The 17,430-nt window shown below is 46.5% G+C and overlaps 1 protein-coding gene across 4 annotated transcripts in view; it reads left to right on the top strand.

The window, feature by feature from the left end:
• Positions 1 to 17,430, top strand: part of RANBP10 (RAN binding protein 10) — a 101,753-nt gene that overhangs the window by 7,539 nt on the left and 76,784 nt on the right. For all 4 annotated transcript variants that reach the window (XM_029049740.1, XM_029049741.1, XM_029049739.1 and 1 more), the window contains exon 3: positions 16,628 to 16,680. In XM_029049740.1, the coding sequence (XP_028905573.1) occupies positions 16,628 to 16,680 (53 nt within the window). The remainder of the gene's footprint in view (positions 1 to 16,627; positions 16,681 to 17,430) is intronic.

Below are 17,430 nucleotides of genomic sequence, written 5' to 3'. Positions count from 1 at the left end.
TCACCGCGCACGTCCAACACTTGGCCTGTTCTGCTCTGCGGAAGATAGGTTGGACTGAGCTTGGGGGTAAGCCCCATGTTCCTGAGTCTCAGATCAGGCCCCAGCTTTCCTATGGGGACAGGGCCCTATTATGGTGGGTCTTGAGGATGATGACCCTTGTGACTGGACTTCCTGACCATGAATTCCCATTTCCAGTACAAGTAGCCGGGTGCAGTGTTTCCCGGGACTTGGAGAAGTGAGCAGAGCTCTTAACAGGTTGGAGTGTTTGTGAAAGTTTTTTTTTTCCTTTTTTTTTTCTTCCACCAATGGGCATTGCACTCTTTAGAAATGACCCTTTTCCCCAAGTAATCCCAGGTAGCTCAGCGACGGCAATGAGAACTCCATGATCATGGAGCAGGAACTCCTGCGTATGCTGGAAGTTTGGAAAAGGCAAAAAGATCATTGCCCTAGCCCAAGGCACGTTTGGCTCCTTAATTACACTACTTAATTATGGTACCTGTTAAGCACTCACTATGTAGCAAACATTGTACTAAGCGCTTGGGTGGATCCCAGCTAATCTGGTTGGACACAGCCCCTATTCCACCTGGGACTCACAGTCTAAGTAGGAGAGCCTGCGTATCGAATCCCCATTTTGCAAATGTGATTACTGAGGCCCAGAGAAGTGAAGTGACTTGCCCAAACTCACCCAGCAGACGAGTGGCAGAGCCGGGGTTAGAACCCGGATCCTCTGACTCCCAGGCCTGGGCTCTTCTTTCCACTAGGCCCCGCTGCTTCCCAAGGATACTCCTTTGCAGAGTCTCCGTGTGCCTGGAACACTTGCATAACCACATTGGGAAGCCACCCAGGAGATCGGGGTCCCACCAGCGGAGTGTGGATGGCTTTAAAGAGGGCAAGGTGTAATGGTTGGGGGAGGAGGAGTGGAATTGGGGGCAATTCTGAGTAACGGGCCCACACATGAAAGAATTGTCTGTCCTCCTGCCTTTCCTGAAGACTGTAAAAAGGTGCATGGTACTGCCGGGTTGGATGGAGATGAGTCATGTGATAGAGCCTAGATGCAGAGTGGTTGTTGGCTGTGGTCATCCTCCAGATAACGATCTCGGGAAGGCTGTAGTGTGTTGTCCGTCATCCGTCCCCCCCCCCGTCCCCCCGTCCCCCCGTCCCCCCCCCCCGTGCTGGTTTCTTTGAAGCTTCTTTACCAAAAGCAGATTCTGTGGGCTCGCAGTAGCCCCATTTCATCCTTGACCACCTCTCAAAGTGATACCTTCCAGCCTGAGGCTAGGCGATTCTCTGAGGGGAGCCTGCAGTTTGTTACTGCTTGTGAAGCCTTTAATGAGGTTGTGGGCTCCTTATTCTTACAGGGGGCTAGAGCTCTCTGCAGGATTTCCAAGGTTAAAGTAGTGGCCTATTTCACGACAAAAGGCCAGTCGGTATTGTCTCTGAAATCTCTCCCGGGTGGTTTCTTAACTGTTGTCCTACGAAGTCCCTTCCCTTGCCAGCCTATGGCTCCTTGGGCCAGGTGCTGGTTCGTGATATGAACAGGAGAGACTTTGGTGGGAGCAGTGGTTTCTCTTCTTTGTGGTGGTGGTTTGCTCCAGGACTGGGGCACCCCGCTCCTCCAACAACCTGGCTGTGTATAAATTTTGGACTGGAGTGGATTCTTTTTTGGCTCATAGAGGCACCGCCCCTATCAGTGGAGAGTTAGTAGCTCTCCTAAGTGTCAATGGTGGGATGATGCTCGCTATCCAGGCCCTCTCTCAGGATAGTTGTCTTTGGGACTCTGATGATGATAATTCTATTTGTGGGGATTAAGCACTGACTATGTGCCAAGGACTGTCCTAAATGCTGGGGTAGATCCAAGATCATCACATCGGGCCCAGTCCCTGGCCCACATGAGGCTCACAGTCCATGGGGGAAGGAAGACAAGATATTGAATCCCCAGTTTTACTGGAGGAAACAGAGACACAGAGAAGTTAAGTGACATGCTATGTGACATCCAAAGTCACACAGCAGGCAAGTGACAGAGCTGGGGTAAGAACCCAGATCCTCTGATGGGATATAACCTTGAGACAAATCTTCTTTCTCTCGCAGCCTTTTCCCACTTGCTTGTTCATTAGAAAGTTGAACAGTCCTTGTAGTGTCTCCTCTCTGAACAGAGCACTGGAGTAGTTTGGAATGCTGATCTGATTTCAATAAAATGCTTTTAAAGTGAAGATGGGTCAGCTCCAGCCTTGCCAGTGCCAACCAGGACTCCCAATTTCCCAGCCCACAAAACTCTTCTCTCCTCCACCCCCACAACCCTTCCTCCTACTTCCCAACCCTTCCTGGAGGCGCATGAGCAGGGAAGGTATGTTCATTATTGGAATTGGAATTGCTTGGGATTGAATGTTATTAGCCTTGGAAGTGAGGTTGTTTTCACCTTTCCAGAACAGAGTCAGAAAGAAATCGTTGAACTTAAAACTGAATAAACCTTCAGACAAAACCACTGTGGAGGGATAGAAATAAGTTTCATAAGTATTAGAGACATTTATATGGCAGTTCAGGTGCTGGTAACTGGTCAGAGGAGGCATGTTGGAGGAGGTGGGATTTGAGGAAGGCTTTGAATGTGGGTCTGTTGGATTTGGGGAGGGAGTTCAAGCCAGGAGAACAGAGTGGGCGAGAGGACAGAAGAGAGCGAGTCAGAGAGAGAGTTGGGGGAAGGTTAAGTGGGCAGAATAAAGAGAGCAAGTTGGGAAATACTGGGTGAACAGAGCAGTAGGGGAACGTGGGGTGGGTTGGGGGAGAACCTTGAAGCCAATTGGGAGGTGTTCTCGTTTGATGCAGCGGGACGAAGGAAGCCAGTGGAGGGTTTGGAGGAGAGGAGAGATGTGGGCCGAGCGCTGCTTCAAGAAGATGACCCATCCGGGCGGCAGTGGGGGGTATAGATCAGAGTGGGGAGACGGCCACGATAGTCCAGGTGAGATGTGACCAGAGCTTGTGCCAGGGTGGTAGCGGTTTGGGTGGGGAGGAGAAAGCCCTAGATGTCAGTGGCTCACTTGTTCTGATGGAGCAGCTTTGCGTGGCAGCCAGTCCCTGGCCCCATTTGTAGGGGTTCTTCCCTCTGATCTCTCATCCTGGGAATATGAGTTGACCTGATGGTAAGAAGAGTTAGAGAACCAACAGGGCTCTGAAGGACTATTTGAGCAACTCCATTTTGGAACTCACCCAGCTCAGGTTGATACTTAACTGCCCTAGTTGAAGTTCCCTGAAATCCCCTCCAGGCATTGTGACAGTCCGTGGTTTTTGGCATTTAAAGAGCCGCAGAGGCCATTGAAATCAAGTAGGCCAACGTGAGCAAGTGCTTTAATGTGTGGCTATGTCCTTTGCATCTCACAACATCAACCTAGCTCAAGGTCCCTCTCTTGATTTCCATCTCCACCCACCTCCAAACCCATCTGTAGGACAGGTTGGGCAAATGGCTTGTCTGTTCTGCAACCAAGATGAAGAAAGCAGTGAATCAATGTCATTAATAGAGCCTTCGCCTCTGCTGCAACATTAATAATTCTCCCCCCCGACCCCAGTGCTTTTATGCAGCTCTAAAGAGGTTGACACGTACTTTTTGGAATATCAGACTCTTGGGGAAAACGGCATGAGTGGCCAAAAATGAAAGTCCCAAGATAGAAACTTAGTTGAATTTGGAGTTTTATCTCGCCGTAACAGCATTTAGCAGCTAGGGCACCAGGCCTTCTGCAAAGAGATTGTTCTACGGTGCTCTCTTTGGCAGGTTAAGCATTTATCCTATCCCGCCTTGATTACCACATCAGCCTTCTTGCTGACTTCCCCTTCTCCTGTTTCTCCCCACTCCAGTCTATTTTTCATCATGTCGCCCAGAGCATTTTTCTAAAAAAAAAAAAAACTAACCAACCCCCCCCGCCCAAAATATTCAAGCCATGTTTCCCCAATCCTCAAGAACCTCCAGTGGTTGACCATCCACTCCTGAATCAAAGAGAAACTCCTTACTGTCGGCTTTAAAGCACTCAATCACCTTGCCCCTGCCTACCTCACCTCGCTACTCTTCTACTACAACCCGGCCCACACACTTTGCTCCATTAACGCCAACCTACTCACTGCACCTCGAACTCGTTTATCTAGCCACCATCCCTTCACCCACATCCTGCCTCTGGCCTGGAACTCCCTCTTCATATCTGGCAGTCGCTCTCTCCACCTTCAAAGCCTTATTAAAAATCACATCTCCAAGAGGCTGTCCCCGACTAAGCCTTCATTTCCTCTTCTCCCCCTCCCTTCTGTGTCACCCTTGCACTAGGCTTTGTACCTTTATTTCATCCCTCACCCAACCCCATAGCACTTCTGTACATATCTGTAATTTAATGTATTTATATTAATGTCCGTCTCCCCCTTCAGACCGTAACCTTGCTGTAGGCAGGGACCGTATCTACCAACTTTGTTATATTGTACACTACCAATTGCTTAGTAAAATGCTCGGCACATAGTAAGTGCTCAATAAATACTATTGATGATGCTCTGCACGCTGTAAGCGCTCAATAAATACCATTTACGATGATGATGCTCTACACACAGCCCTCAGTAAATGCCATTAATTCTCTGCCCAAAGTAAGCGCTCAAATAGGATTGGTTAAAGTCGAGTTACATGAGGGTATTCCTAATGTGCCAAAATGGTAGACGTTACTTAGTACTTGTGTCATCGTTTTAGGACAAATGTATCATTAAAAACAAAAAAATCACTTTCCTGTGAGGCAAGCTTCCACACTTCAAGGGCTCTCTGAGTTGAACTAATGAGTTTCAAGAGGCTGGGGTTCCATTCAAGCGCAGACACTGTTTCTGTGGCATTGGACAAGTCACTTATTTCCTGTGCTTCAGCTTCCTCCTCATCCATACCGGAGCGGAGAATACTTGCTCCTCCTTCCTTATCCATTTCATTGGGACGACAATAAAGATGTATGTCTTTATTGAGGTAACATTTGCTTAGGTACCACTCTTAGATCCCAAAGCGGTTGGTAGCTGGGGTCTGGACTCTGCCGGATCAGGTTGGGAGAGCACTCAAGCTACTTGCAGTGAGGTTCCGAGCCATTGAGGTTATTAATAATAATAATCATGATATTTGTTAAGCGCTTACTATGTGCCAAGCACTGTTCTAAGCACTGAGGGGAGATACAAAGTAATCAGGCTGTCCTAAGTGGGGCTCACAATCTTAATCCCATTTTACAGATGAGGTAACTGAGGCACAGAGAAGTTAAGTGACTTGCCTGAAGTCACACAGCTGACAAGTGGCAGAGGAGGGATTAGATCCCACGACCTCTGACTCCCAAGCCTGGGCTCTTTCTACGAGGCCACGCTGCTTCTCTACCATTAGTTACCATTGCTTTCTCCTCTCTGAGGAGCAGAGGTCACAGTTCTCTGGGTTCACTACCCGTGACCTCCTCAGGGAGGTTCAGTGGAGAACTTTTCCTGTCGAGGTTCGTAATCCAGAACTTCGTTTATTTTAACTGCCAGGGGGCCCTGCCCCCTGAGATTTGTTTGAATCTGAAAGCTGAATGGATGTTTGAGTGGGGAACTTCTTTGGGGAACCAAAGTGAGCTTGATACTTGAATCATATTCACTCCTGTTCTTTGGGTTGCAGCGAATGCCACCTTCAGAGGAAGTTAGAGAGACGGGGGAGTCCTCATGTTCTTCTCCCTTCTAGGATACTCTACACATGCCAAACTACTTTCCCCCTCTCCTTCAAAGATTTCCCCTTCCCCCTCTGCACCACCTTGAACTTTTTCTGGATGAACTCATCTGATTTATTATTCTAATCATGCCAGAATCTTTCCCCACCCATGTCATTTTGGTCTTGTTGTTGACACGGTATCTTTTGTATTCTATGTCTTTGTCACGTTCTATACCATTTCCCCCATTAAATGGTCAACTCTTTGAAGGTGGGAACTGTCTTGCTTTTTCCTTACCTCCATAACTCTTGACCGATGGACATGCTATTCATTCTCAGGTGTAAAACAGAAGAAAAATGTCCAATTTTGCCACACCTTTACAAGAGATTTTTTTTTCCCTTCCATTGCTTTTTGCCTTTCCTCCCAGAAGAGCGTCCTTGTCTTTGGGTGGGGGAGAACTGAACTTCCTCTGACTGAGTTGCTAAGAATACTAGGGAGAAATCTTAGCTGTTGTCAGCCATTCTTTGGGGGTGGCGTATGGGTCTTCCCATGTGGACTTGAATGGAGAGAGATTTATCTTAGTCCCAATCAAATAAATTAAAACAGTTCGCTACTTTTGTTACTGCCATGCCATCTATCTTTAAATACAGAAGTGAAATGTATGGAATTGAGGGGTTTCCAGGCATGGGTGACAGCATGTAGTTGTCCATCTACCTGTATTTCAGCCCAGTTCAGTCCTTGGGGGAAGCCAAACAAAACTGAAAACCCTGCAAACCTTATAAAGGCCCCAAATGCTGGCCTCTGTTGGACTCTGTCTCCTGCCTTGGTACGAGGATGGTATGGGAGGATACTCTGATGAGCTGTGTCCATAGAGCGACTTATCAAAATGGCGGGGGCCAGGGGATGGGAGGAGTCTTTCCAACTGTGAGGAGGTCACAGTGGAGAGTACCAGCTGGTAATTTCCATTTCTCGCCAGCACTGACTCCATCAGCAGGTGACCAAATGATATAGAGTCATCCATTCCTAGTTGAGCCCTTGCCCCCATTCACACGTGGAGACTGAGTCTGAACTATCATCTTTCTCTAGAAAATTCCATGTGGGGCGAAATCTACATGGGACCAGCTGAGCGTTAAGTGCCAACCTGTTTGAGAGAATTGTGCCATGCAAAAAAGACCAACCTTTTTGGGGGCTTGCTGACATAGAATACCTACCGGATTGATGGCACTTGGGGCTTTTCCACCCTTTCATGCTGTTGCCTCACTTGAGGGACTTGGGGTAGCCCCAAGATTCCAGGCCTCCTGTCGGCTGGGGAGGGGAGCAAAGAATAGCTCCTTGTGGGCAGGGTTCATGTCTACTAACTCTCTTAGTCCAGTGCTCTGCATTCAGTGAGTGCGCAATAAGAAGCAGCGTGGCTTAGTGGAAAGAGCACAGGCTTGGGAGTCAGAGGTCGTGGGTTCTGATCCCGGCTCTGCCACTTGTCAGCTGTGTGACTTCGGGCAAGTTACATAACTTCTCTGTGCCTCAGTTACATCATCTGTAAAATGGGGATTAAGACTGTGAGCCCCATGTGGGGCAGCCTGATTACCTGTATCTACCCCAGCGCTTAAAACAGTGCCTGGCACATAGTAAGCACTTAACAAATACCTTTTTTATTATTATTATATATTAATAATAATAATAAATGCCATTGATAGTCCTATTGGGCAACGGCTGTCAGGCAATTCGCAGCGATAAAATTTCACTATGAAATCACTCTCTCTGCAAGGCAAGCCCCAATCCAATGTTTTTCAGCTCTTAAGTGCTGAATTGCAACCAAAAATACTATTAATCAGTGGTGTTTGAGTGTTTACTCTGTGCAGAGCACAGTGCTCTGCTAAGCGCTTGGGAGAGTACAGTATATCAGAGATGGTAGATATGTACATGAGTGCTGTGGGGTTGAGGGTGGGGTGAATAAAGGGTAGAAATCCAAGGGCAGCAGTGACGCGTGTCCATGTGCGAATCCCGGCTCGGCCACTTGCCAGCTGTGTGACTGTGGGCAAGTCACTTCACTTCTCGGTGCCTCAGTTACCTCATCTGTAAAATGGGGATTAAGACTGTGAGCCCCACGTGGGACAACCTGATTCCTCTGTGTCTACCCCAGCGCTTAGAACAGTGCTCGGCACATAGTAAGCACTTAACAAATACCAACATTATTATTATGTCCAGGAGAAGGTATAAATATTTCCAACCAAATCTCCAGCTTCAAGTGCCTACTTGCCCTGAAAGGCTCAAAGAAGCAAACAGTGTTTTTGCTCACTGGCAGTTCTCCTATTAGGTTATTAGGTTAAAAGATGAGGTATTTTTTTTCCCTAGGAGGGGAAAAAGAGCAATTCTAATATACCCCCCGTCTCTTAAATTTCAGAGGCTGCCAGACTTCTGTCCTTTTCGCTTTTAGTCTGGTCAAACAGCAAACTGCCTTTAATTTCTAAGCTGGCTCTTGATGATAAAAACAAAAAAAAATAAAATTGTGGTATGTAAGTGGTTTCTATGTGCCAGACACAGTACTGAGCGCTGGGGTAGATACAAGATATGCAGATCAGACCCAGCCCCGTCCCATATGGGGCTCATAGCCTGGGGGGAGGGAGAACAGGTATTTCATCCCCATTTTACAGATGAAGGAACTGAGGCCCAAAGAAGTTAAGTGATTTGCCCGTGGTCACACAGCTGGCAAGTGGCAGAGCTGGGATTAGGACCCGGGTCTTTTGATTCCCAGGCCCGAGGTCTCTTTACGCTAGACCACACTGACCAGGTCCTGACTTGGACAAGAAAGGGAGTCAACCGCATATCAAGGTTCTAGCTTAACAATATTTCTAGAATTTGCCCCTTCCTCTCTATCCAAACTACTACCACACTGATCCACACACTTGTATTCTCCCTTGAGTACCTCATCCACCTTCTCGCTGACCTCCCTGCCTCCAACCTCTCGCTTGTCCAGGTCCACACGCCACTCTGCTGCCCGGATCATTTTTCTTAAAAAAAAAATTCAGTCCGTGCCTCCCCACTCCTCAGAAACCTCCAATGTTTACCCATCCATCTTGGCATCAAACAGAACTCTTTACCTTTGGCTTTAAGGCATTCAATCAGCTTGCCCTGTCCTACCCCGCCTTGCTTATCTCCTTACTACAACCCAGCCTGCACACTTTGCTCCTCTAATGTCAACCTGCTCTCTGTATATTGAACTCATCTTCTTGCCACCGATCCCTTCAGGGCCCTTAAGCATTTCGATACCCCACTCCCAGCAGTTATGTACGTGCTCTTTTACCCTGCTTTTTCCCGTATCCGAAATGTATTTTAATGTCTGTCTCACCCCCTAGACTGTATGCTCCTTGGGGTCAGGCATTGGGTCTACCAACTGTATTGTACTCTCCTAAGTGCTCAGAACAGTGCTCTGCACACAGGAAGCATTCAATAAACACCATTGCCTGATTGATAAAGGGAGCTCTCCAGGGATTTCTGCATGTAGTCCCTCCTCCCCTATATAATCTGCTCCTAAAGTCTCCTTGAAGAAAGGAGAAATTTGATTATGAGGCCAAAAGCCTCCACTCTCTGGGGGAAATTGGATGGCTGACAATCTTTATATTTCCTTTAAGCGGAAGGATCTCCTAGCAGATCAGCCCCTCCATTCCCATCGACTGAGTAGAGGAGCAAGGGCCGCACATAAATTTTACCTCAACCCACCTGTGGATCCCAAATCCAGCTGGTCTGCAGGCCAGATCCTTCAAAAAAAAATCCAACCCAGTTCAAGTACATTTCCATCAGTGGTATTTATTGAGCACTGTACTAAGCGCTTAAATACCTTATATGATTCCCTCATCCCGTTCCCGCCCCCCAGATTAGGGAGAAGTTTATCCCAGGCAGTCATGGTGCAGGGCATTCACATATGAACATCAGCACTTCCCTCAAGTGCCACCTTGTGTGGGTTTTATGCAGGACCATCTGTCCCCTGTCCAGTCCTGGGGCAGGGGAGAAAGAGTCGGCAAAGGAGTGTCCAGTACTCGAATACCATCAGTGGCCACCCCAGGCCCGGTCCAACACTGAAGCCCCAGGGTTCAGCTGGGATTGGACAGGCTGAGACTGGAATCATGTTAGCTGAGAAAATTCAGCCCTCTCAGGATATCACCAACTCCTTGGGTGAACTTTAATTAAGTCATGCTGCCAAACAGGTAGAAGCTGTCAGTTCCGAAGGGTATTTGATAGAAGTGTTTGGCAAGCCATAGATGATGAATCCCGAGCAGGTAAAGCAAAGGCACTTTGTTGGCCTAGTCAGAGCCTAGCACAGCTTACCAATAACATAGTCTTTTTGATCTTGGGCTTGAGCCCTCACTCTTCTGCCAGGCTACAGAAGCACACTTGGGGTTGATCAATGAGAAGTCTTAGCTGTAGGCTTCACTTTTAGCATTTTAAAGTTTTTTTTGGATTTTGTTTTATTTTGATGGTATTTGTCAAGCACTGTTCTAAGCCATGGGTAGATACAAATAAATCAGGTCAGACACGGTCCCTCATGGGACTCACAGTCTTAAGTAGGAGAGAGAACAGGTGTTGAATCCCCATTTTGCAATTGAGGAAACCGAGGCCCAGAGAAGCGAAGTGACTTGCCCAAGGTCACACAGCAGGCAAGTGGTGGAGCCGGGATTAGAACCCGGGTCCTCTGACTCCCAAGGCCGGGCTTCATCCATTAGGCCATGCTGCTTCTCCAAGTGGATGGGTTTTCTCCAGTCCATATCTGCTGTTTCTCAATAGCAAGACCCCACTTAGAGGAATACTCGGGTGGAGGGGATGAGGAGAGGATTCTATTCATTCCTCACTACCACCCACTGAGAAAATTTAAAATCAGGTTTCTCTTTTTCAGTTCATTGCTCACTTCCCACTTGGCTGGTTTTCTTTTGTTAATAAAAATGCAAACATGGCTTCTGGTTACTTCCCTGGCTCTGAGGAATGGTCTCTGAAGGGACCTGGTAACTGAAGCGCTTATTCCCTTCCGCTCACAATGCATCACTGCAAGGGAAAGGATGAGTTCATCTCCTAGGAGACACTTCAGCCTAAAAGAAATATCATAAAATTGCAGATTTTCTACTCGCCCTTTAAAAGCCTCATCGTACACTCTCCCCAACCTACCACCAGCACCCAGCTGAAAACTGGGAAAAGATTAGGCAGGCACAGTGTTTGACTCTCGTTATAAAAGAAGTACACCAGGGAATTCTTTTTGAACATTTGCAAGGAGAATGTTCTGAAGATTTCACTGACCTTCTGCATCTTAATGGCACTAAAAATAGTCTTCACTCTCAGCAAACAAATATTAGGGGGGTCTTAATGCTAGACTGTGAGCTTATTGTGGGCAGGAAATGGATCTACCAACTTTGTTATATTGTACTTTCCCAAGTGCTTAGTACAGTGCTCTGCATACAGTAAGCGCTCAATAAATACGGTTGAATGAATGAATTTATTGAGAAAGTTTGGGGAGCCAGCAGAGAAGGGTTGCAGTTGGTACAGATTCTGGGCTGGAGGCAGTACTGTACCTGTGACTATATGATACACTTCATTATCTCAGGGAACTAATTCAATAACACTGAGAAGATAAGCTTCCTGTTCCCAAACAGTGGGTATGACTCGTCATAAGCCATCTTCCAGTGTCTGGAAGGAGCCAAGTGGGTGGAAAAGGCTGGTTTCCCAATGGCCATCCCTTGGAGGGAGGGAAGGAGGGAGGGAGGGAGGATTTTCAATCTGCAACGATCTGCAGTCCTTTAGACTGTAAGCTCCTTGTGGGCAGGGAACACGTCTACCAGCTATTATATTGTTGTACTCCCCCAAACGCTTAGCATAGTGCCCTGCCCACAGTTAGTGCTCAGTAAATACTATCGATTGCTGAATAATCTGATAAATGATCCTTAGTTGAAATATTTCTCCACCCTGGCCTGATGCCATATACTATTATTGGCTGAGATGTTGAGGTCTGAGTACATAGTCCCCCCTTCCCCCCCTTTCCCTCTGCTCCTCCCCCTCTCCCTTCCCCTCCCCTCAGCACTGTCTTCATTTGTATATATTTTTATTACCCTATTTATTTTGTTAATGAGGTGTACATCCCCTTGATTCTATTTATTGTGATTAAATTGTCTTGTTTTTGTCTGTCTGTCTCCCCCGATTAGACTGTAAGCCCGTCGATGGGCAGGGATTGTCTCTATCTGTTGCCGAATTGTACATTCCAAGTGCTTAGTACAGTGCTCTGCACATAGTAAGCGCTCAGTAAATACTATTGAATGAAGTAGCCTTTCCGAAAGTAGTTCGTTCACCAGATCTGGAAAATTTCATCTAACTCTTCAGAGAACCCTTATTTCCAGTGAGCAACCTGTTAAAAAAGAAAAATGGAAGCAGCGTGGCCTAGTGGAAAGAGCACGGGTCTGGGAGTCAGGAGGACCTGAGTTCTAATCCTAGCTCTGCCACTTGTTTGCTGTGTGACCTTGGGCAATTCTCTTCTCTTTGCCTCAGTTACTTCATCTATAAAATGGGGATGACGATTGTGAGCCCCATGTGGGATATGGATGGCGTCCAACCTGATTACCTTGTATCTACCCCAGCACTTAGGACAGTGCCTGACACATAGTAAGCACCTCACAAATACCATAAGACAATGCTAATGTCAGTGAAATTTATCAAGTGCTCTATGATTGCTTAGGGATGGATATAGAACAGAAAGACTGATCTCAAAAATATCAGTACTGTATTCTGGCTCCCCATTCCTGTGTTCATTATGCTCCTAACAAGTGGTTTTCATTGTTTTCTTTTTGCCTGGATGATGACTGGTGTTGATAACATTATTTTGGCCTGAGTTAGTGGCATTTGGGAGTTTGGATTGTGGCATGGGTTTTTGCTTAATTAGAAACCATTAAAATACCTAACTTGGCTTTCTTAACATCAGGGTGTGAGGAAGGAGGGTGAAAATAAGCATGATTGGATTCTGGATATGCCCTCAAATTCCATGTTAAAACTGTGCGAGATGGAGAAGCAGCGTGGCCTAATGAAAAGAACCTGGGCCTGGGAGTTTGAAAACCTGAGTTCTAATCTCGCATCCACCAGTTACCTGCTGTGTGACTTTAGGCAATTCAATTCTGTTTCCCCATTTGTAAAATGGGGATTCAATACCTGTACTTAGATTGGGAGCCCCTTATGGGCCAGGGACTATTTCCAATCGGATTAACAGCATGGCTTGGTGGATAGATTACAGGCCTGGGTGTCAAAAGGACCTGGATTCTAATCCTGGCTCCGCAGCTTGTCTGCTGTGTGACCTTGGGCCAGTCACTTCTTTGGGCCTCAGCTACCTCATCTGTAAAATGGGGATTGAGTGTGAACCCAGTGTGGGACAGAGTTACCTATTACCTATAGGGTAATGTCCAACCTAATTACCCAGTGCTTAGAACAGTGCTTGGCACATAGTAATTAAATGCTTAACAAGTACCATTATCATTATTATTATTACTAATAATCTGTATCTACCCCAGCATTTAATACAGTGCTACGCACATAGTAAGCACTTAACAAATACTAATTATTACAACAGCATGGGCTTGGGAATCAGAGGACGTGGCTTCTAATTCCGGCTCCGCCACTTGCCTGCTGTGCAAGTCACTAAACTTCTCTCTACCTGTTACCTCATCTGTAAAATGGGGATTAGGAATACGAGTCCCACGTGGGACGACCTGATTACCTCGTATCTATCTCAGTGTGTAGAGCAGTGCTCGGCACACAGTAAGGGCTTAACAAATAATATTATTATTATTAGGAACTGACGCTCTCTCTTGGCATTAATAATAATAATAATAATGTTGGTATTTGTTAAGTGCTTACTATGTGCCGAGCACTGTTCTAAGCGCTGGGGTAGACACAGGGGAATCAGGTTGTCCCACGTGGGGCTCACAGTCTTCATCCCCATTTTACAGATGAGGTAACTGAGGCACAGAGAAGTGAAGTGACTTGCCCACAGTCACACAGCTGACAAGTGGCAGAGCTGGGATTCGAACTCATGACCTCTGACTCCAAAGCCCGTGCTCTTTCCACTGAGCCACGCTGCTTCACGCTGCATTAGGAGTGACAGGATTGGAACTACTAGTCAAAATTATCATTGTCCCTTGTGGTCCATAGACTTAAGAAGAAGTTAGTGTTCCAGGATGTATTAGAGGAAGAACATCTTGGTTACCCGCTGTTTGGGACTTTCCTTAAAAGGAGGTCAGAGCCAGGGTGGTGAGAATAGACTGACTGCATCTTTTTTGACTCGGGGGTTATTTGGGATTCAAATATGTTGATGGGCGATTGTCACCAGCCACATATTACCTGTACCTTCCAGGACCTTTGCCCTAAAGTGGAACAAGCATGTTTATGCTCATTATCTTCCTTGTTACCATTAATTCATTCAATAATGGTAATAACTGTATCGTGATGATGGGTATTTCGTGCTTAGTGTGTGCCAAAGTCCTGGCTGAGATACAAGATGATCAGAACACTTTTTTTAACGTCTGGTCAGCATAGTCCAGGACATCACCTAAGCCCTGTTTGGAAAAGTTGAGGAACGGGGTTATATGAGCTATTTCTGTGCCTGTGTTGTTCTTTGAATCTCCCCGAACCTTTGGCAGATGCTATCAACATTGTACTAGACTCTGGAAGTTCAGTTGCTGAAAGTGATATTCTATTCTAGCAGCCCGTGGTAGTGATGTTACTGATTGAAAACCTACTGAGATCAACGCACTTGGGAGATACGACAGACCCGCAAGTCACATTCCCTGCTCATAAGAGGCTTCCACTCCAATGAGGAAGACAGATATAGAAATATTCTGAAGCATTGTAATCAGAATAGATAAAGTTGAATGGTTCATTCCAATGTACATATATGCACAAGTGGTAGAGGTGGATATAAATACATTTGTAAGTGCAGGAGGTTAGCTGAAGGGTGGAGAATTTTCAAGGTGCTGATGATTAATCAGGGAAGGCTTATTGGACAAGGTGGGATGTTGCAGGACTGTGGTCTGGCAGATTTGGTGGGATAGGGAACTGGGGACAATGTGATCTAAGCACTAGAGGCAGGAAAGCTGAAAGAGAGGTCCAGCCAAGAGGTGGGCTTGGGAGGAGCAAAACGTGTGAGCAGGGAAATAATTGGCAAGGAGGGCCAAAGAACAAGGAGGAGAGTGCTAATGCAGAGCCTTGAGGCCAGTGGGAAATTCTATCTTCGCTTGATGCGCAAAGAAATGGGTAACGATTGGAGGAGTTTGAGGAGAGGGGAGACTAGCTGAGGGATGTTTCATGATGTTGATTGGGACTGAAGCAGGGCAGGCTGGAGGCAGGGAGACCAATGATAATAATGATTGTGGTATTTTTAAGCATTTACCAGTGCCAAGCACTGTGTTAAGCGCTGGAGTAGGTACGAGATAACCAGGTCAGACCCAGTCCCTCTCCCACATGGAGCTCATAGTCTAGGAGGAGGAACAGGCATTGAATCCCCATTTTACAGATGAGGAAACTGAGGTCCAGAGAAGTGAAGAGATTTGCCCAAGGTCACACAGCAGACATTTGGCAGAGTTGGGATTAGGATGCAGGTCCTCTGACTCCCAGGTCTGGGCTCTTTATCATTAGGTGACACTGCAGACCAGTGAGGAGGTTGATACAATAGTCTGTTTGTGATGTGGCAAGTGCCTGAACCAGGTCCATGGCTTTATGGGTAGAGAGGATGGGGTGGATCTGCCAACTGATTGGATGTGAGAGCAGAAACAACGGTGAGGAATCTTGGACGATAGTGGGGTTTGGGGCTTGGGTCACAGAAAGGAAGAGGAGGATGCTGTCATCGGGGGAGATGAGAAGAGAGGAGGGGTTTAGGAGGGAAGATGAGAAATTCAGTTTTGGACTTGTGGAGTTTGAGGTGCTGGTGGACCATCCAAGCGAAGATGTCCTGAAGGCAAGAGGAGGTGGAGGATTGGATAGCAGGTGAATAGTCAGGGCTGGAGAGCTAGATCTGTGAGTATGTCACAGTATGTCAGATGATAGCTGATGGATGAGTTCCCTAAGAGCATAAAGAGAGAAGAGCAAGGGACTCAGCCCAGAGTGTGCAGGCCACACAAAGTTAGGGATGAGAAGAAGAACAGGAGGCAGAAAAGGAAATGGAGAAGGAGAACCGGGCGGGGGATGACTAGTAGGCAAAACCAAGATCAACTCTCATTCTAAGGCTAAGGGAGCCAGCGTCGAAGGCAGCCAAGAGTATCGAAGAAGATTGGGACAGAGTAGAGCCTGTTGAATTTGGCTATGAGCCAGTCAATGATGACCTGACTGTAGTGGGTCAGGAAGAGAGTTGGTGGAAAAGAAGTGGGAGTAATGGGTTCAAGGAGCCTGGACAGGAAAGGGAAGAGGGAGGGTGTTTCCAACTTAATTCAATTTATCCTAGGGAAGACCAGTCTGGTGGCATGGTATCTTTTGTTGAGCTTTTGGAGCATCATATTGGATTTTCACCGTGTTTTTTGTTTTGTCAAATACGTTTTGTCATATTAAACTGTACTGGTATCCTAGATGAGTAGAACCAGTAGCTGGACTTTACATAACTTCTCTTCTTACTCCAATTCTAGAAAATTATGGAGACACTCTCACCTGGTGGAGGGACACAAGATACTGGCTGTTGGTTACTTTTAAAATCAATGAGTAGTGGAAAACGTAGCAGAAATTCTCGGTGTAATGAGATCCTAGTCTCCGTAGCTGCTGAAGGCCCATTGGGTCAGCTGTACTCGATTCCATTCAAGAATCTAAATTTTTCAAAAACCCTAGGGATGTTGATCGTTTTTCCCGTTTTATTGTCTTATCCATTCTATCTCACTTCACTTTTCTTCTCCCCCCGAAGAATGCACATGACTGTAATCTTTTGCTAACCCCACCTCCCCCCCCCCCCTTTTTTTTTAAAGGTACATGGGAATAGGACTCTCAGCTCAAGGTGTCAACATGAACAGACTTCCTGGTGAGTCACTAGATTAAAACGTTTGTTCTGCTCTGGATAGCTTTGCTGTGCCGGTATCCATCTCGCTAGAAAGCTCTGGTAGAAACTCTTGCTTCTGACTCCCTCCTGGGAGAACCAAGGTCCAGGCCATGATGTGTAGCATTCTTTAAGGGGATGGTCTGTATTCTAAACTTTCTGGCCCATATGGGCTTTAGTTCTAGAAATGAATTTGAGGTTGCTCTGCCATATGGAATTTGAACTGTTTATCGTTAGAGCCAAGCAATCTGGGTCTGCTCCCAGTGAGCTACGCCTCAATAACCAAAAATTCCTATTGGCTTCTCCTGACTGGACTGGGTCTTGGGCCATGAACTGCTGGTGAATCTACTGCCAACTTTTGCCTCCTTTGTTATTCCGTAGTGTTTAAGATCAAAGTCTTTTCAAGTGATTTCAATACATGGAATTTGGTTGATGTTTTATCTCGGTAAATAGGATGACATAACTAATTGGGTCACGCGTGATTTCGTCAACAGTTTTGGCCCACTGAAGCAGCTTCTTGCCTTGTTGATTGGTGTGCTGCAGGGTCCTTAGTCATTTGGGAACATTGTGATGTTGCTTGTAAAAGGGAGCGAAAAAAGGTGGCTGGGTAGAGCTGAGTTTAAAAGACAAGAAATACCTAGGAACTGCAAGTCTTAAGTCCCATGTAAGTCGGTGACCAGAAATTCTGTATTTATGCAGTTCTAAGCTTCTAGCTCTTCGAAGAGATCAAAGCAA

This window comes from Ornithorhynchus anatinus, chromosome X1 (assembly GCF_004115215.2).
Source record: "Ornithorhynchus anatinus isolate Pmale09 chromosome X1, mOrnAna1.pri.v4, whole genome shotgun sequence".
In the NCBI taxonomy this organism is placed as follows: domain Eukaryota; kingdom Metazoa; phylum Chordata; class Mammalia; order Monotremata; family Ornithorhynchidae; genus Ornithorhynchus; species Ornithorhynchus anatinus.
This window is presented reverse-complemented; position numbering and strand designations above follow the sequence as displayed.